This window comes from Pongo pygmaeus, chromosome 4 (genome assembly GCF_028885625.2).
Source record: "Pongo pygmaeus isolate AG05252 chromosome 4, NHGRI_mPonPyg2-v2.0_pri, whole genome shotgun sequence".
NCBI classification, from domain to species: domain Eukaryota; kingdom Metazoa; phylum Chordata; class Mammalia; order Primates; family Hominidae; genus Pongo; species Pongo pygmaeus.
The window spans coordinates 35,123,630-35,144,753 of record NC_072377.2 but is presented as its reverse complement, the minus strand read 5'-3'; the positions used below and the strand labels follow the sequence as shown (position 1 = coordinate 35,144,753).

General features: G+C 43.8%; 1 protein-coding gene across 3 annotated transcripts in view; it reads left to right on the top strand.

Annotated features, from left to right (window-relative positions):
• AGXT2 (alanine--glyoxylate aminotransferase 2) overlaps positions 1-18,735 on the top strand; it is a 44,937-nt gene extending 26,202 nt beyond the window's left edge. For 2 of the 3 annotated variants that reach the window (XM_054487027.2, XM_054487028.2), the window contains exons 10-14: positions 2,235-2,367; positions 3,302-3,393; positions 6,171-6,320; positions 12,431-12,529; positions 17,793-18,734. In XM_054487027.2, the coding sequence (XP_054343002.1) occupies positions 2,235-2,367; positions 3,302-3,393; positions 6,171-6,320; positions 12,431-12,529; positions 17,793-17,900 (582 nt within the window). In that variant the 3' untranslated portion in view covers positions 17,901-18,734. Of the gene's footprint in view, positions 1-2,234; positions 2,368-3,301; positions 3,394-6,170; positions 6,321-12,430; positions 12,530-17,792 lie in introns of all 3 variants that reach the window. The other variant, XM_054487029.2, reaches the window with a different exon arrangement.
• Positions 18,736-21,124: the final 2,389 nt, after the last annotated feature.

Genomic DNA, 21,124 nt, shown 5'->3' with positions numbered 1-21,124 from the left:
GCATCCTTGCCTCAAAGTTAAACCATAAACTGAATTCCTCCCATAGTTAGCTTAGCCTATATGCAGAGATAAACAAAAGCAGTTAACCTAAAAGACATCATCACATTGGGAGGATGAGAGCAAGCTGGTTAGGAGCAAAATGGATTAAGTCATGCTAGGCTTCCTTTTCACTGTTACACATTGTCCAAGCAATCAGATTTTTCACCATTTATGCCATTTATGTATGGTATTTAGATGGAGTGAAAAAGAAAGACAGGCAGGAAGACAAAATGGATGGATTTTCCACAAGCTCCTCGTACATTACACCATTTGGAAAAATCAATCAGCTGCCCAGAGGCTCATTAGTAGGAAGGAGGAAACCCAGGATTCCAGCCCAGGTCTGTCTGACTCCCGGGTTAAGATTTTCTCCTACATTGGTCACTATCATCTAATTCTAACCCCTGGAATCTGTCCTTGAAAATAAGAAAAGAATCTGAAAAGGAAGCTCATTCTTTTTTTTTTTTTTTTTTTTTTTTTTGAGATGGAGTCTCACTGTGTCGCCCAGGCTGGAGTGCAGTGGCATGATCTCGGCTCACTGCAACCTCTGCCTCCCAGGTTCAAGCGATTCTCCTCCCTCAACCTCCCAGGTAGCTGGGACTACAGGCGCCCACCACCACGCCCAGATAATTTTTGTATTTTTAGTAGAGATGAGGTTTCATCATGTTGGCCAGGCTGGTCTCAAACTCCGGACCTCAGGTGATCCACCCACCTCAGCCTCCCAAAGTGCTGAGATTACGGGCGTGAGCCACCGCGCCCAGCCTGGAAGCTCAGAATCGGCTTCAAGTGCCCACATCCCTAAACCCCATTTTGCATTATGTGTATGTGTGGAGACAGACAGACAGACAGAGAGACAGGCAGGGAGACTGAGAGCCAGAAAGAAATCGAGACTTCACCAGAAAGGCTCTGGCAGAAATGTGCATGGAGATGTTTGTGTGGCTTTATTTAATCAGGCACTTCTGCCACCCTGTCATTCATTCCACAAGTGCTTACTAAGTGTCTACTTTGTATCAAGCACTGTGCTGGGTATTGTGGATAGAGAATGAAGTAAGACACAGTCCCTGCCATCGGACATGCCCACTGGTGATAACAGTCCTCTATGAAAGCCTCTATGGCAGCCTGCCCAGAGTACCTGGAGAGGGAGCCTAGCTAAGGCTCAGGAGAACCTTCAGAAACCAAGTGATGGCAAAGTTTGCTTTGAAGCACAGAAGAAGTCAGTGACATGAAGCAGCAGGAAGAGGCTCTTCTAGAAAGAGCGAACAGCATGCACAAAAAAACTAAGGTTAACTTTTAGTCCAAACCACAATTTCTAGATTAGAGGAGTTCAACCCTGAGTTAACTGCCTCGGCTGGGTCCTCTTCACGATACGGTTCTCAGGAAGGGGAAGGCATCCCTGGGAAGAGGATGACCAGTTTAACTGAGCTGGAGCAAGTGCCCCAGCTCCACTTGACTGACAGTAACTCCCTCTTCATCTATCCTGGGGCAGACTCAGCTTCTCTACTTTTCTATCCTGCTTTCTTACACAGAGGAAAAGCTCATCAAAGATTGTTAATCATAATGATCCCTGTCATATTATTTGTATGACCCTCATGGAGCCTGTGACATATTGTTGTATTTCTACTTGATGGATGAGTTAGCAGAGGTTCCAAGGACTTAAGAAACATACCCAGAATTGCACAAAGCTAGGAAATGACTCTTGATGCCTAATAGCTCAGGCACAGATTAAGTGCTTTGTCCATGATACTACAGGATGCTGATGATAATGGCTGATGATGGCCGTCATGAGGATGAGGAGAAAGAGGAAGAGAGGGAAGAGAACAGAGAAGAAAACGGCATTTCTTTTTTTTGTTTTTTTTTTTTTTTTTGAGACGGAGTCTCACTCTGTCGCTCAGGCTGGAGTGCAGTGGGGCAATCTCAGCTCACTGCAGCCTCTGCCTTCCGAGTTCAAGCGATTCTCCTGCCTCAGCCTCCCGAGTAGCTGGGATTACAGGCACCTGCCACCGCGCCCAGCTAATTTTCTGTATTTTTAGAAGAGACAGGGTTTCACCATCTTGGCCAGGCTGGTCTTGAACTCCTGACCTCGTGATCCACCTGTCTTGGCCTCCCAAAGTGCTGGGATTACAGGCATGAGCCACCATGCCCGGTCGAAAACAGCATTTCTTGAAGGGTTTCCAATGGTTTTGAACTTGTTTTCCCAGGTGCAGACAGGATTTGGAAGGTTGGGCTCTCACTTCTGGGGCTTCCAAACCCACGATGTCCTGCCTGACATTGTCACCATGGCTAAAGGGATTGGGAATGGCTTTCCCATGGCAGCAGTCGTAACCACTCCAGGTAGGACCCACAGGCAGTTTGTGTTTGCTTCTGGGCCTCGTACATTGGGCTATGGTATAAAACACGTGTGTTGGAACTTGTGCAGATTAGAGACAATCATGGAAACCACATGATGCATTTCCCAAGCAAATGAAAGAGAGAAACAGTCTGTCTGCCTGACTGTGAAACAGATGGAAGAAAGCCAGCCCTTTTTTTTTTTAGACAGAGTCTCGCTCTGTCACCCAGGCTTGAGTGCAGTGGCACAATCTTGGCTCTTGGCACCCTCTGCCTCCCCAGGTGCAAGCAATTCTCCTGCCTCAGCCTCCTGAGTAGCTGGGATTACAGGTGCGCACCACCACACCAGCTAATTTTTGTATTTTTAGTAGAAACAGGGTTTCACCATGTTGGCCAGGCTGGTCTCAAACTCCTGACCTCAGGTGTTTGACCTTGGCCTCCCAAAGTGATGGGATTACAGGCGTGAGCCACTGCACCCCCATCCGAAAGCCAGCCCATTCTGATCTTCCTGTAGGGAAGACTAATTCTCCCATGCCTACGACGAAACTCAGGGTTCCATCACACTTTTGAGGTGTATGGAAGAAGGAGAGAGGATGGAAAGAGGAGAGGGATGGGAGAGGGCTCTGGTGTCTCTTCCTCTTCTTATAAGAAAACCAGTTCCTTGGGCTTAGATAGGGCCCCACCCTGATGACCTTATTTCACCTAATTACCTACTTAAACTCACCATCTCCAAATACAGTCTTATTCAGGGTTAAGCCTTCAACCATATAAATTTTGAGGCGATACAATTCAGTCCCTAACATCTACTATCAGTTGAATGAAGGATGAATTGGATTGGATGCCATTTACAACACGAAGTAACTGTAGTCCAAATGGCGCGATGAGAGATTGTGGACAGGAATGTGTCCTTCTTTCCACATCTTCTATTTTCTCCCTCTAGAGATTGCCAAATCTTTGGTGAAACGCCTGCAGCACTTCAACACCTTTGGAGGGAACCCCATGGCCTGTGCCATTGGATCTGCTGTGCTTGAGGTTGGTTCCAGCAGCCACATTAACTTCACTCATTTCACAAATGACTCTTTCAAAACCACACATGCATTAGCAGAACACTATCATGCTGAATTGTTAAAGGGGAGAGTTAATTCATAGTTTATTCATTAAACTTAGATTTCCATTTATTATTCTGCCTCCTCCCTTTTTAAAGATCTACTTTGAGTGCTGGAAGTATTAGATAAGAAATAATATATAATAAACCTCACATACATGGGAAATATAAGAATTTTCCTAACCAGCTGAAATTTCTTTGTTATCTGGGTAGTGATTTATAGATGTTAACTGCTATCCTTGTAATTAGTTTCATGTTGGCCTTCTCTTGTGTATTTTTTCTTCCTTCCTTCTGTTGTACTATTATAAATTGAATGACTAAGGAGACACTGAGTTCTACGTGCTTACAGCAAGGTAATTCAGCTGTTCAACCTTACACCATTGATTTAGCCTGGGATCGCATCTGTTTAAAAGAAGATTTTTTTTAATGTTCTTGTTAACATGCCTAAAATCATTTGCTTAAAGAACTGTAACAAATTTCTGGAAGAATGTCTAAGAAGTAAATGATGGTGTTTTTTTGTGGGGAGGAAAACTAGGTGGCTGGGGGCCAAGGGTCAACAAGAGTCATTCTGCTGTATATAATTTTATACTTGCTGATATTTATATATATACACACACATATATATTTATTTATTTCAATAGCTTTTGGGATACAAGTCAGTTTTGGTTACATGGATGAATTGTATAGTGGCGAAGTCTGAGACTTTAGTGCACTGTCACCCAAGTAGTGTACATTGTACCCAATATGTAATTTTCCACCCCCCTCCCAGCTTCCCCCCTTCTGGGTCTCCAATGTCCATTGTGTACCCATAGCTTAGCTCTCACCTATAAGTGAGAACACTTATTAGTTGCTGTGAAAGACATTATTTTCTTTTTTATGGCTGAGTAGTATTCCATGGTATGTGTGTGTTTGTGTGTGTGTGTATACACACCACATTTTCTTTACCCACTCATCAATTGATGGGCCTTTAGGTTGGTTCCATATCTTTGCAATTGTGAGTTGTACTACAATAAACATACATGTGCAGGTGTCTTTTTGATATAATGGCTTTTTTTTCCTTTGAGTAGATACCCAGAAGTGGGATTGCTGGACCGAAGGATAGAACTACTTTTAGTTCTTTCAGAAATCTCCATACTGTTTTCCACAGAGGTTGTACTAATTTACAGTCCCACCAGCAGTTACACTCACTGATTTTCGACCATGAACTTGACTTACTTATTCCAAAAAAATTTTAAATAAAAATAAATAAGTAAACACTGCCCTTGCTAATTAAATGGTTATTTTCAACTACAATTAAGTCATGAGATGAGAAAGTATGGGTAGGAATGTGTCATTTATTTCACGTTGTAGACATTGCCAATTTTTTTTTTTTATTTTTATTTTTTATTTTTTTAGAAAGAGTCTTGCTCTGTCACCCAGACTGGAGTGCAGGGGCACAACTTTGGCTCACTGCAACCTCTGCCTCCCGGGTTCAAGCGATTCTCATGCCTCAGCATCGCAAGTAGCTGGGATTACAGGCATGCACCACCATGCCCAACTAATTTTTGTATTTTTAGTAGAGACAGGGTTTCACCATGTTGGCCAAGCTGGTCTCAAACTCCTAACCTCAAGTGATCCACCCACCTCAGCCTCCCAAAGTGCTGGTATTACAAGGATGAGCTGACATTGCCAACTTCTTTTAAATAGGGTTTTGTTACCTCAACCAATTTAGAAGGTAAGAAGGTTTAGGTGAACAAATAGGTCTATAAAAATAACAAGGTTTGCCTGGAGTCATGCAATTATTGTCAGCTAAATAAAAATATAGTATATTTCATGTGTCTTGTCAAGAACCACAGGTGTTTGCTGTAAGTAAAACTGAGGTAAAATCCTTTTATATCTTCTGGTGCCCTGGCTCTGGGCTCAGCCAAAGAGGCCAGAGCCTCAAACCAGGCTGCTTGGGCTGTGACAGCCCATGTCTGGCTGAGGGCTGCTGAGCAAAGGTCACCATCTTCCAGTAGTGAAATCACCTGTGATATTTCTTTCCTCAGAGCATTCATCTTATTCACAACTATATCCCAGTTCTCAGCAAAGCCTGACAATAACAAGCCTTGGGATTTCAGAATCTACATTTTCAACTGCATTGAGACACACCTTTATTCTTTCCTAAATTCTTGTTTGTTTGTTTTTTGAGGCAAAGTGTCGCTCTGTCGCCCAGGCTGGAGTGCAGTGGTGCAATCTTGGCTCACTGCAACCTCCTCCTCCCAGGTTCAAGCGATTCTCCTGCCTCAGCCTCCCGAATAGCTAGGATTACAGGCGCCCACCACCGAGCCTGGCTAATTTTTGTATTTCTTTTTTTTTAAGTAGAGACAGGGTTTCACTCTATTGGCCAGGCTGGTCTCGAACTCTTGACCTTGTGATCCACCCACCTCAGCCTCCCAAAGTGCTGGGATTACAGGTATGAGCCACCATGCCTGGCCTATTATTTCCTAAATTCTTAGCCACCTCTGAAGGTGAGGGAGTTGGGGGCAGAAGCATATCCCCTCCCCTAACACTTTTCTTCTCTCCTTACAACAAATCTTTTTGTAGTCCTTGTGGTCACACTAGACTTGTTCTGCATTCTGTTTGGTTAAGTTACAAGAGGGCCATGTCAAATGACTTCTCCACGATTCTCAGTCAATCTTAAAACTTCTGCCATGTAAGATCATTTGGGGCCTTCTCTCAACAGGTGATTAAAGAAGAAAATCTACAGGAAAATAGTCAAGAAGTTGGGACCTACATGTTACTACAGTTTGCTAAGCTGCGGGATGAGTTTGAAATTGTTGGAGACGTCCGAGGCAAAGGCCTCATGATAGGCATAGAAATGGTGCAGGATAAGGTAGGTGCTAATCTGTTCCTCTCTCTCAGCTGCTTGGAGCCAGCAGGAGATACAGGAGGAAACATCAGCTAAACTTCATTTACTCTCAGGGAGAGAGCAGACACAAACAGCAAGATTTCAGCAAAGCCCTTTAGAGATTAGTAGAGAGTGTTGAGTATGAACAAAATGCTGGCAGATCATCAAGAATTCTAGAGGGATGAGGGAGAGCATTGGGAAAAGAAACCAACATTATCCTTGCCATCCTAGGCAAAGAGCATAGGCAATGACTGAATACTTAGAAATACAGGGAAGGGAGGAAATTATTTGGGGAGAAACAGAAGGAATAAGAAAGAAGGGCCAGGAAAATGTTATGGTGAAGGTTTGGAGTGAGGAGGTTAAATATATATTAGGGGTTCTTGTTGTTGTTGTTGTTGTTGAGACAGAGTCTCACTCTGTCACCCAGGCCGGAGTGCAGTTGTGCAATCTTGGCTCACTGCAACCTCCACCTTCCAGGTTCAAGCTATTCTCGAGCCTCAGCCTCCTGGGTAGCTGGAATTACAGGCATGCACCACCATGCCTGGCTAATTTTTGTATTTTTAGTAGAAACGGAGTTTTGCCATGTTGCCCAGGCTGGGTCTCAAACTCCTGACCTCAAGTGATCTGCCCATCGCGGCCTCCCGAAGTACTGGGATTAGAGGCGTGAGCCACCACATCTGGCCTATATTGAGTTTTGTGTTTGTTTGCATGCTTACTTACTTGTGAATGGATTTCAACCTCCCAAGTAACCAGGGAGGAATGTTGCCCACTGAGACCTGTAACTCATCATAACAACAATTGAACTTAGCATCTTCCCCCAAACCAGATATTTCTCCCAAGATCACTCTTTGTTTCTCATCTTCCACCATTCTCCCAATTACTCAGCCTCAATACCACAAAATCATCTGACTCCTCCTCTTCCCTTGTTTCTAACATCAAGACTCATTGATCTCTTCTCTCCCATGTCTCTCAAATCTTTCCCTTTGTTTCTACTGCAGCCCCTATAGTAAATGCCCATAGGAAATTGTGCCTTTCCTCCATAAAATCAAAGCCTGAAAAGAGCAGGAGAATCTTGGGAGTAGGGAAGAGTAGCCAGACTAACCTCATGTCCACAGGGATCCAGCTTTCCCTAGCAATTTCTACCTCTTTGGTCTTACCACCATTCTACTTTGGAAGGACTGATGCTCAATTTTTTAGACGAGACATGGTATAAGACTCTTCAATTCATACCACATGTCAGAGCCAGTACAAAGCTGGGATGTTTAAGTAAGATTTTGAAAGCCAAGGGAAGACGCCAGGAAAATAAACAAAGGGTAATATGAGACTAAGGTCCCCAGCTCATAGGTCATTTTATTTATTTATTTGTTTTGACCCCAACATGCATTCTACAATGGAGAAGAGCTCACAAGTCATACGTATTTAAGTGTGTGGACAAGTACAAGAGTTGTTGTAACTCTCAGAAGAGTTCATCCTAATCTCCACCCAAGGGGTTCCCTCAAAGTTATCTATACTCCTCAAAGTGTAGACTCGAGAGAGGAAAGCCCAATGAGAGAGAAGGAGTTCTTCCTTTATCTCTGTTCCGAACCCATCCTCTGTGTGCCCAAAGTCATATGAACAAAGATGTTCATCACAACTTTGTCTTAGTAAAACACCAGAATCCCCCTCCCAGATGACCATTCATACAAAGCAAGCTAGCTTATGGCATATCCCCACTATAATGGCATAGATATATATTTGACATGGAAATATGTGCAAGCCATATTGTGGAAACAATAAAACAGGTTTTTCTTAGTCCATTTGTGTTGCTATAAAGGAATACCTGAGGCTGGGCAATTTATCAAGAAAGGAGGTTTATTTGGCTCATGGTTCTGCAGACCATACAGGAAGCATGACACCAGCATCTGCATCTGATGAGGGCCTCAGACTGCTTCTGTTAGTGGTGGAAGGGGAAGAGGAGCTGGTATATGCAGAGGTCACATGATGAGGGAGAGAGAGAGAGAGAGAGAGAGAAAGCAAGAGATCAGGGGTGGGTAGGTGCCAGGCTCTTTTCAACAGCCAGCTCTAGAAGGAACTAATGGAGTGAGAACTCATCATGGAGAGGACAGCACCAAGACATTCATGAGGGATCTGCCCCCACCACACAACCACCTCTTTTTAGAACCCACCTCCAACATTGGGGATCAAACTTCCATTTGAGGTTTGGAGGGTCAAATATCCAAACTATGGCAAGGTTATAAAATAGTATCTATAGAAGGGGCTCTTTTTCTCTTTGCTGAACCATTTGTTAGTATAAGCATGGGCTCTAAGGGCAGACCACCTGGATTTAAATCCCAGCTCCTACATCCCCTAATTCTACTCACTGTCCCCTCAATGCAATTACTCTCCAAATCCAAATGCCACTCAAGCTTTTCCTCAACCATGGAACACGGTATTCTCCCCTCTATATCTACCTATGGAAATCCTAGTCTTTTTCAAGATCAAGCTCTCCAACGCATCTCCTTAAAGCTTGCCTTTGCTTCTCTTAAATCCAGGAGATCCACCCTTCAGAGAATTCCTCTGGTACTCACTGTCTAAGGAGCTGCTTTGAAAAGATCTTTTCCACTATATTAGTCCATTCAGGCTGCTATAGCAAAGTTCTATAGATTGGATATCTTATAAACAACAGAAATGTATTCCTCATGGTTCTGGAGACTGGAAAGTCCAAGAACAAGGTGCAGGCCAACTTGGTGTCTAACGAGGGCCCACTTTCTGGTTCATAGATGGTGCCTTCTTGCTGTGCCCTCACATGGTAAATGAGGCAAAAGAGCTTTCTGGAGCCTCTTTTATGAGGGTACTGATCTCATTCATGAAGGTTCCGCTCTTGTAACCTAATCACCTCTCAAAGGCCCCACCTCCAAATATTATGCCATCCTTTTGGGTATTAGGTTTCAATATATGAATTTTGAGGGACACAAACATTCACTCTGTGTCACCTAACCTGTATTTGTTGACTCACTTTTTATGTATAAATACCTTATTTTCCTAAATAAGTTTACACTTTTGAGGCCAGGAAACATACAGATGGTAAGTGCTTTGTGTTTCTCAATTAATTTCAGGCCCCTGCAACACATCAAACCACATTTGCATAGTTATAATACCCAAGAACTTTGCTATAATGCTGTCCAGCATTACCCAGGATAGGTACTCTCATATTCTGTTGGTAAGGAGGTACAGCCCTTTGGACAGCAATTTGTCTGCAGCTCTCAGAATTTTAAATATCTATACGTTTTGACGTGGTGATATGGTTTGAATATTTGTCCCCTCCAAATCTCATATTGAAATTTAATCCCCAGTGTGGGAGGTGGAGCCAGTGGGAGGTATTTGGATCATGGGGGTGGATCCCTCATCAATGGCTTGGTGATGAGTGACTTCATGTGAGATCTGGTTGTTTAAAAATGTGTGGCACCTCCCTACTCCCTCTCTTGCTCCTGCTCTCACCACATGACCCATCTGCTCACCCCTTGCCTTCTGCCATGATTGTAAGGTTCTTGAGGCCCTCACTAGAAGCAGGTGCTGGAGCCATGCTTGTACAGCCTGTAGAACTGTGAGCCAATTAAACCTCTTTTCTTTATAAATTACCCAGTCTCAGGTATTCCTTTACAGCAACACAAGAATGGCCTAACATACCTGGCAATTTCTAGAAGTGTGTCCCAAAGAAATACTCTCAAAAGTGTCTAAAAATATGTATGAATAGGAATATTTGCAACATTGTTTATAATCATGAAAAATTGGAAACAACCTAAATGCTCAACATTAGGAGATTGAACAACTTACTGCAATTAAATACTAGGTAATGTTTAAGAAGACTAAGTCCAAATATACTGACATGGAAAGATGTCCAAGATATACCATATATTATTCAAAGGAAATTGCCAAACATTATTAAATGACTTATTTTTTAAAACATGCATATAGATGTATTTGCATGCATAGAAAAAGTATCTGTTTCACACCAAATTGTCAATAGGAGGTGTCCCTAGGAATAGGATAGGAAGTGGGGAAATGTTCTGGTTTTACTTTATGCACTTCCAGAACATTTGAATTTTTTTCAAATTTTCAATTTATAATTCTTTAAACATAGATTCACCAAAAGAGATAACACGATGCTCCCTTATACATTCATCAAGAAGTTTAATTACTAGCATGCCCACTTCATTAGCAAGCAGTTGGGGCACAGGCATGGGCACAAGGGCCTCGGCAGGCTGTGCTGTGGCTTAAGCCTCAGTAGAGTTTCAGACCCTGCTTTTTTTCCCTGAGGATGGCATACAAGATGTTCAATTAGCCGTAGCAGTTGAGGCCAGGAAGGGATAAAACGGGCAAGGGAGCCAAGAGGGTGCTGGCCCAGAGCAAGGTTGGGGTGAAGCCACACAGACTCCACCCATTCAAAACTGTCATGTTGGCCCAGGCACGGTGGCTCACACCTGTAATCCCAGCACTTTGGGAGGCTGAGGTGGATCACTTGAGGTCAGGAGTTGGAGACCAGCCTGGCCAACATAGTGAAACCCCATCTCTACTAAAAACACAAAAATTAGCCAGATGTGGTGGCAGGTGCCTGTAATCCCGGCTACTGGGGAGACTGAGGCAGGCAAATCACTTGAGCCCAGGAGGCAGAGGTTGCAGTGAGCCAAGATTGCACCACTGCACTGCAGCCTGGGCAACAGAGTGACTCTGACTCAAAAAACAAAACAACAACAACAACAAAAGAACTGACCCCCCCAACCCAACCTTCCCTCCAGATCACTCTCCAATCCCTCTGGCCTCTCAAATCATATTTAATGCCCTTCTAGTTCTCACAGTTTAGCCCTAAATTATTTTCATTGTCCCTTTCCAATCAATCATAAGTGGAATGCATGATAGCATTTTGAAGTCAATGAGAAGATCCTAGTCCTTCCCTCTCCCTCAGGTCCTTTCTGATCCAATAGTCTGAAAGTTTGAATATGTATTTTGCTTATGTTAAGGCTTTAAGACAGAACAAAATGTACATATCTCTCTAGAAGGTCCCGTCTTATTCTGTTCTCAGACAATGACACCTTACAAGAAATGGAGGACTGGGGAAAGAGTTGGATCTGGGGTTGGTGGGAAGAAGGAAGTGGATGGCAAAGCCCAGAGTGAGGGTGGGTAGGAAGTGTGGAGGATGTAATGAAGCTGGGCACACTGGAGGGGACCCGCCTACCCACTTAGCTCGCTTAGCCCGGGCACCTGAGGACCATTTTAAAAATGCAGATGCCTAAGCCCTGCTTCAAATATTCTAATTCGATTGGCCTAGCATGAGGCCCAAATATCTGTCATTTGAAAGCCTTCCAGGTAATGCAGACATGCTGTCAGGTGTGACATGACTAAGTCAGAGGGAGACGTTTGTACTCACAGACTGGGAAGACAGGGGACGCACAGAAAGGATGCAAGTCAGCCCAATGTCTGACCCCACAGGAAGGGGACCTGCTTTGGATGGCTGGGGATCTGACACAGCCTCTCGGCTCCTGGAGCCCTTACCTTTCCTAACCCTGGAGGATGCAGTCTTGGAGGAGAAAGAGCAAGTCCTACAAGCAGGGAAATTAGGACAAACTGGCCCCTCCTCAGCTGTCCCACCGCGCTGCCCAGGGAAAGCTCAGGCTGCTGGTGCCTTTGTACAACTTCTGAGCCATTTCCTGTCCTTTGAAATGAGCCCTTTCCATGGGCAGAACAAAGTGAAGAGTTAAGGAAAATTTCCACATGAAACAGGCTCCAAATTTAGCTGTTAAGGAACCAGACTCCCAAGGCAGCCATTAGCAAAGCTAAGATTCACTGGCTATCCGCACAGAACTTCATTTTGTCTTTTGGGAATTTGGGATGAATTGGGATTAAAAACAAACATTTTAAATAACATCCTCCAAAAATCTGGTTCAGCAATTAGCAGCTTTATTTAATTACAGGGGAAGGAGAGGACAGAGAGAAAGAGGGAGAGAGAAAAAAAAGAGGGGCATTGATGGCTGAAGGGTTTTTCTTTTTTCCTCTCTTGGAAATAATTCCTTTAACCATTCCAACACCAAATAGAAAGCATTTTAAAAATATATTTACAGATAAGCCGTCGGCCTCTTCCCCGTGAAGAAGTAAATCAGATCCATGAGGACTGCAAGCACATGGGACTCCTCGTTGGCAGAGGCAGCATTTTTTCTCAGGTAAGAGAAAGACTGGTCTTTACCTACCGCTCTAGGTAGGAGTCTCTCTGATGTCCTAATGCTGGTCACAGTTTCCTCACAACTGTGAAGATGTCCTAATGCTGATTGCAGTTTTTACACAACTGTGCCGAGGTACCCAGCCACATGTCATCTAGGGATGAAGCTCGGGTACAAAAAAAAAAAAAAAAAAAAAAAAGGCGGGGACAGTGCAGCTCTCGGGCCACTAGGGGGCGCTGAGTGAAAATGGTTTGGTTATCGCGGCTCTGTGGGGTAAAGATAGAAGCAGACACAGGATGGTCAAAGCGGACAATTTACAGTATGGATGATAAACATCACAGTCATGCAGTAAGTAATTTGTCTCCTGTATAATTAATTCTAGCCCCTGTGAAAGAAATTCTGGCCGTTCTTAGCTCAGCCCCGGGCTCTGAGTTGGTGACCCTGCTAAGCCTTAGTGGCCTCTGTGGCTGAGAGCAACCCGACAGCACCGGCAGGCCCGGGTGACGCCTGTTGGAGAGATGGAGGACCACCTGGGCATAGCCCCCATTGCCAAACTCAAAATCAGCCACAGCCAGTGTCCCTCACCCTTAGACTGGGAGATTCAGAGGTCCAGCCCTCCCCACTGCCTTCCTTGAAAAGCCATGCCCAGCTCCACAGTCAGGACCCTGGCTTGCCCTGCACGCACTGCCCGAGGGGCTGCTGCTGCTGTGAGTGAAGTGGGCTGTGCCTCAATCTCTCACAGCAACAGGCCTCTCCCCAGGGATGGGCTAAACGGCAGAGACTTAAGAGAGAAGGTAACTTCTGCTCCTCCCTAATTTGTCCTGTCCTTTGACAACTTTCTTTCTCATTTTAAACATTCCTCATCCTTCCCAGTTTCCCTGCCCCATCCCTGCCTCTCACAACTTCAGTGGATACTGAAATATCTACTTCTTGCCTCATACTTCTCAGATAAAATTGAAACTATCAGGCAAAACCTCTATATAAACTCATCGGTCCCCGCATTTATTCTTTCCTCCTGTGTTAGTCCCCCCAGCCTGCTATCACAAAGTGCCATAGACTGGGTGGCTTATACATCATAGAAGTTCATTTCTCATAGTTCTGGAGGCAGAGAAGTCCAAGATCAAGGCGCCAGCAAGTTCAGTGTCTGGTGAGGGCGCTCTTTCTAGGCGGCCATCTTTCTGCTGTGACCTCGCATGGCAGAAGGGGCAAGAGAGCTCCCTGGGGCTTCATGGGCTCTGCCCTCCTGACCTAATCACTTCCCAAAGGCTCCACTTCACAAGACCATCACCTTGGGAGTTAGGGTTCCAACATAGGAATTCAAGGGGTAGAGGCACAATGTCCAGATCATAGCACTTCCTTCCCTGAAGGTTCCAGAAATGAGGCATTTCTCCTTTTCAAATCTAGATCTTCCATCTGTGTGCTTGTTTCTCCAAGCTCCCTCCGCCTTCACTCAAGGAAACCCCCATGTTTTCTTGCATCTTCAACTTTTCCCCAACTTCCCCTTCCCCTTTAAACAAAACAGACTTAAAGTTCTCCCAGCCCAAACAACAAAACCAGAATGAGCACTTTTGCTGGGATGTGCTCTGTGATTTTTTTTTCTAGTCCTGGTCATAAATATTTTTCTGTACAAACCAGATAGCATAATTTAATGATTATGAATCGTAAGACATGCAATTTATAAAGATATGAGATACTTGTGTACTTGCTTAGCTCTTCCTTTGTTATTTGGCAAAATTTGTTATGTGCTAAGCAACAGGTGTTATTCTGGAAACTGAAACTATTAGGTTGCTGTAAAAGTAATTGCAGTTTTTGTGATTTTTTTAATTGCAAAAACTGCCATTACTTTTGCACCAACCTAATACGGTGATAAATAAGATCTGGTCCTTCCTTCATGTAGCTGGTGGGAGAGAAAGGCAAATACATAGAAAATTACAATACAATGTAGTAAGCTCATCTATAAATATTTTTTAAAAGGTATTCAAGGGGGAAAGAGAAAGGACTTCTAGGCCAGGCTTTCTGGCTAGCAGAATCTTAAATAATGAGATAAACAACCAAACTGTGCATGAAACGTGGCAGAGTACAAAGAACTAATTTTGCATACCACATCACACCACACAGATGTGGCTGCCGCAAAGGCCTGAGGTAGTCAGTGGAGCTGGTATGAAGCCCTTCGTGCTTGTCAGACACTGTCCTAACACTTTGCTTGAATTGACTTATTTAATGCTCCCAACAAGCCTTATTTTACAGATAAAGGAAAAGACACACAGAGAGGTTTAGTAATGACAGAACCAGGATCCAAACTCAGGTAGTCTGATTTCAGAATCTGTCCTCTGAGGAGGACAAATCTAAGGGGACAAGACTGGAGACAGTGGGTCCCTCTGGGAGCCAAGGAGGCCGTTTGAACTTGAGCTGTGGTGGTAGAGATAGAGGAGACATTCTGAAGATAATCCTGGAAAATGCACAGACTGTGGATATGAAGAACCAGAGAGAGTCGAGGAAGAAGCTCTCATGTTGGTTTGGAGTGGGCAAGAATGAGTCCAGCTTTGAGCATGCTCCATTCAAGGTGTTCATAAACATCTCCCTCCATCTACAGATGCTTCTTGACTTATAGTGGGGTTACGTCCTGATAAACCCCTCCTAAATTGAGATTATTTTAAGTCAAAAATGCATTTAATACACCTAACCAACTGTACATCATAGCTTAGCCAGCATAACTTAAATGTGCTCAGAACACTTGCATTAGCCTACAGTTGAGCAAAATCATGTGACAGCCTATTTTATAATAAAGTGTTGAGTATCTCATGTAATTTATTGAATACTGTACTGAAACTGAAAAACAGGTTGTATAGATACTTGATGTACAATTTCTACTAATGTGTATCGCTTTCCCATCATTGTAAAGTCAAAAAAATTCTGTCAGGGACCATCTGTAGAAATCTGTAGCTTGGAGGAAATGACTAAAGATCATGTTTTATAGGTCATCAGCATTTACATGGTGAGATGAGGAAATCTCCCAGGAAGTCTAATGTCTAGATGAGAAGCTCAGTGAGATGAAGATAGAAACCTGCACAACAGTGACTTTTAAAGGGCAGGAGAGGCCGGGCACGGTGGCTCATGCCTGTGATCCCAGCACTTTGGGAGGCCAAAGCTGGCAGATCACTTGAGGCTAGGAGTTTGAGACCAGCCTAGCCAACATGGTGAAACCCTGTCTCTACCAAAAATAAAAAAAATTAGCTGAGTGTGGTGGCACACACCTGTAATCCCTGCTACTCAGGAGGCTGAGGCAGGAGAATTGTGTGAACCTGGGAGGCGGAGGTTGCAGTGAGCCGAGATCGTGCCACTGCACTCCAGCCTGGGCAACAGAGCAAGACTCTGTCTCAAATAAAATAAAAATAATAATAGTAATAGCCGGGCGCGGTGGCTCACGCCTGTAATCCCAGCACTTTGGGAGGCCGAGGCGGGTGGATCACAAGGTCAGGAGATCGAGACCATCCTGGCTAACACAGTGAAACCCCGTCTCTACTAAAAATACAAAAAGTTAGCCGGGCGTGGTGGCAGGCGCCTGTAGTCCCAGCTACTCGGGAGGCTGAGGCAGGAGGATGGCATGAACCCCCAGGGGGCGGAGCCTGCAGTGAGCCGAGATCGCGCCACTGCACTCCAGCCTGGGCGATAGAGCGAGACTCCGTCTCAAAAAAAAAAAAAATAATAATAATAGTAATAATAATAAAGGGCAGGAGAAGGAAAAAGCTGCCCAGGTAGAGGCAGAAAGCATGGACAGGTATGAAGAGAATAAGAAGAGCGTGAAGTCATGGAAGAAAGAGACAGGAGAGGTTCAGGAAGTGGGGTGGGGAATTCCAAAGAGTCAAGTGCAGAGAAGGCCAGAGACGATGAGGGCTGGAAGTTGCCCAGTGGATTCCACACTTGCAGGTAACTTTAGTAGAGTGGTTGATGAGGCAGAAGTCAGACTGCAACCAATTGAGATGTGAATGGGGGAAGGGCAAAGTAATAAATAATCGCCAATAAGCACCAACTAGTCTTTTTAGTGGTGTGGCTAAAAGCAGGAAGAAAGCATTTGCGAGGTAGCCGTAGGGGACAAGGAGGTCAACAAATATTTGTATTTGGTGTGGTCTAGATTGGGGTTATGAGAGCTTTAAGCCTGCTTGTTTATATAGGCTAAGGGGAAGTTGAAGGGGTGTTTCCTGGAGTGAAGGAGATGGGAGAATCCAGGGTCAAGGGCATAGGTGGACAATTTGGAGTTGAACAGCAAATACATCTTGTTCTCCGAGCCTTTAGGAAAGGTTATAAAAATGGATGTGAGAGCAAACAAGTTTATCTTGCCCGGCAGCTTCAATTTTCTGAGAAGTATGAGGCATGATTGTCTATGAAATAGAGGGAGAGGCGCAGGAGTTGAGTAAGGAAATTGAGAGGAATGATAAAGGTTTAGATTGAGAAAGGATGCTGACCATGAACAAGAAAAGTTGGGGTTACCCACAGCAGTTGGAGACCCTGAATATCTAGCAGTGTCGCTCAGCCTAGCTGTGTGATTTTTCTCTAACTCTTCTCAGCCATCTAGATTAGAGAAAAGCCATTCAATAAAATATTTTATTAGCGCTGGGATTGGCTGTGTGGGTGCAGCAGAAGAAGGGTGGAAATGCAAGCAAAATGAGGGGCAAGTGCGAGCCTACTTCAGTCAACTCTGTGTTCTGAGCTGGGTGGAAACGAAGGAGGAGACCTGAGTGGAGCAATAGACCTGAAGACAATGGGTGAATGAGGATTCTGAAGTCTTCATGAAAAGGAGAGCTGTAGTGGGAATCAGAAATTGAGTTGTTCCTGGTGAAGAGGAGGCTCATAGCATTGGCCATGGGTATGAATGGTTGCAGAAGGGTGGACATAAAGATTCTGGGAGTTGTGGCAATAAGGGCAGTGAGAAGCGAGTTCGCTGGGTTGCACATATGGACATGGAAGTCACCCTGGGCAGAAAGGAGTATAGTGAGGGGCCTAAGACTTCAGTGAAGGTGTAGAATGACCAGGAGGTAAATGTATGACAAAAAGGAAAAGGGGCAGAGCCAAATTGTACAAGGGTTTGTATGGAGACTGGAGGGTGAATGGCCTGGATCCAGCATTGAGGATGGAGGAGGAACCAAACCGAGAGGAACATAAGAAACATCCTAAACACAAGGTTTTGGATTTTTAGTTTAGTGCATTTCCTCGAAGTCATATTTGATTCTCTGATGATTTGTTTTCTTATTTTTTGGTGTCTCCTCAGACATTTCGCATTGCGCCCTCAATGTGCATCACTAAACCAGAAGTTGATTTTGCAGTAGAAGTATTTCGTTCTGCCTTAACCCAACACATGGAAAGAAGAGCTAAGTAACATTGTCAGAAATAAAGAAAACCACAAGTCTCAAGAATTTGCCACTTATATTCAAGGGTGAATTTGAAGAATTTCAGAACCACTGGTATTCAGAGAAAACCTGCAGCTCTCCACAGGAGCTGTAAAAGACATGGTTGACTGCCTACCAACCATATATGTTGGCAGAGCCCCTATTATCTTGAGAACTCCATTCTTCAGGGAAAAGATCTCCCTAGCTCAGAGAATAAATCCTAATTAGTTTATGTTAGGTATGGTAATTTGATTCCCCTTTGCAGTGATTGGTTTATGCATGAATATGTGATGTATTTTTGTCCAGTGAATCTTGAAGAAAAATCTTTTGGTGGAGGTGCCTTCAGGGAAAGTTTTCTTCACCCCTTACTCTTCAGTTCAAGAAGAGATGTCTTCTTGTTGCGCTGAGAACACCATATGTTCATGACGAGATTCCTGGCACCATGCCAGCCGTCTTGTAGTCATGAGGACAACCCTTTTTGGAGAGGTTGGAAGATGGATGGAAGCCAAGTGCTTAGTGATGTCAAAGAAGCACTCACTAAAGCATTCCTGGAGCCACCCTACCTCAGGGCTTCTTGATATTTGAGGTAATAAATTCATTGTTCTGTATAAGGCTTTTTTATTTTTCACTGTTATGTTCAAAAGCATACTGAGAAATGAGGCAGAAAATACCCCCAAAGAAACAACAAGTTTCTCTCTCCTTTAACTCCCTTAAAACATCTATCAGAGACTTCTTTTCTTGTCCTTACCTACTACCACATCCCACTCTGGTCTGAACCCTTATTACTCCTATTGCAAATACTCTCCAAGACCATAATTTCCCAAACTTTAGTCATTAGAATACACACTCATATAATTTCTCCATAGAGGCATACCACTTGTCTTAGGTATATTTTTCTTTAATTTGACTTTTTTTTTTTTTTTTGAGACGGAGTCTCCCTCTGTGGCCCAGGCTGGAGGGCAGTGGTGCGATCTCGGCTCACTGCAAGCTCCGCCTCCCAGGTTCAGGTCATTCTCCTGCCTCAGCCTCCCGAGTAGCTGGGACTACAGGTGCCCGCCACCACGCCTGGCTAATTTTTTGTATTTTTAGTAGAGATGGGGTTTCACTGTGTTAGCCAGGAAGGTCTCAATCTCCTGACCTCATGATCTGCCCACCTCGGCCTCCCAAAGTGCTGGGATTATAGGCGTGAGCCACCACAGCCGGCCAATTTGACTTTTTTTACTAAGATGTGTAGTAAACTTTCTGTAATTACAATAAATGATAAATCAATCCTACTTGTCATAAGTAGAAAGTAACCATAAAAACAGAGTGAACAGAAAACAATGTAATTCAGTTTTAGCAAGATGCAGTTTTTACAAAGATTCTCAGCCTGAGTCCTGTTCTTTCTTTGTTCAAAAGGGAAATTAGAGAGTATTCAAAATGCCAGGTGAGGTGGCTCATGCCTGTAATCGCAGCACTTTGGAAGGTCAAGGCAGGTGGATCACTTGAGGTCAGGAGTTCAAGACCAGCCTGGCCAACGTGGTAAAACCCTGTCTTTACTAAAAATACAAAAATTAGCCAGGTGTGGTGGCGCATGCCTGTAATCCCAGCTACTCAGGAGGTTTAAGTTTGAGTTTTATTGTTTCCTTTTCATATTTTACTAAATTCCTAAATTGTGTTTTCAGTGTTCTTCCCCTTTCCGTTATCTTAAAGGAAAAGGAATGTTGGAAGTAGAGGGCTCTGAAGAAGAACTGGAAAGTAAGTATTGTTCTTGTTCAATGTCCCTGACCCTGTAATTGTCACCGGTAAAGATGAGAAGAAGAACATTCCAGGCAGAGTGAACTATAGAAGCAAAGAACTAAGGTGCATGACATGGAAAGAATGGTGGAAACAAAGCTCAAAAAGCTTGTTTGGGGACAAGGAGGTGGTGGTTGTGGTGAGCGGAGATCGTGCCATTGCACTCCAGCCTGGGTCTGTCTCAAAAAAAAAGAGAGATAGGGTATTTGAAACATGTTAAAAATACACTGGCAAACTGAGACCTTCTCTTAAAGAATACCAACAGAATAGGTTCTGGAGACCTGAAGGGAAATCACTTTCTCAGCATGTGATTGAATGCATATCAAAAGTTGTGTTTCTGTTTGAAGCTAATTGTCCTCATTTTCCAACCCCTCCCCACCACCAGGTGTCTGTTCTGCTGACACATCCTACACCTCACTGCCAGATTTGTTTCCATTAGGCATTAACTGAAACATAGCATTCCCTGGCATAAAACCTTCCAGCAGCTTGCCATTAACCCCGGAGGAGGTCAAAACCCTTTAACAAGGAGCTCGATGCTGTCTAGTATCCAATATCCAAATAGAGCAAACACTTTAGAAATGTTCTGTTTGGGCACAGTAGAAAGATCATTGGAATAAGAGTCAAATTACCTGAATTCTAAATCCAATTCTTCCCCTTATTTGCTATAATTGACTTTGGGCAAGCCGTTTAACTTCTTTTTAACCTCGGTTTGTTCCCAAGAGTATAAATATTTGCCCTTCCTCCCTTCCAGAGTTGCCTTGGGAATAAAGTGACCCCACGGATGTAAAAGTGCTTTGCAAACCAATGACCTAGACAGATAGAAATTTCTTCCTTTCAAGCCACATTTCTCCTCTTTCCTTTACTACAAAATCTTTCTCAAGAGCAGTTTTTGTGCCTCACTTATACATCTTTGCCTCGTACCCAAGCCCCAACCACTAGGATTTCATTCCTGTTTCTCATTCCTTGGAAATGCCTTTTCAGAAGGCACCTGGTGACTTCTTTATAACCGAAACTTAATGTTTCCTTTAAACAGTCTTTCTGAACAATTGCTACTTCCTTCATTAGCTTCTGCAGTGTGGTCCTTCTATCTCGGATGGCTTTCTCAGCCTCTTTTCTGGCAACTCCTCAACTACAAGGTTCTGTCCTGAGCTGTCTCTTCTTCCATGCTATACTCTCTCCCTATAGGCAACCTTATCCACTTCTGAAATTTCACCTATCTTGACTATGCTGAAGATTTCCAAATATTTATCTCTAGTCTTAACCCTTTTTCTGAGCTCTAACCCCAAAATTCCAGCTTTCTGGACTCTGTCATTTAGATGTCACAGGAACACTTCAAATTCAACAGACTTAACACAAACTCTACTAAATATCTCCTCCAAGAATCCCTTCTTTATTAATGGTACCCTTGTAATCTCAGGCTCATAATGATTTAGATCAT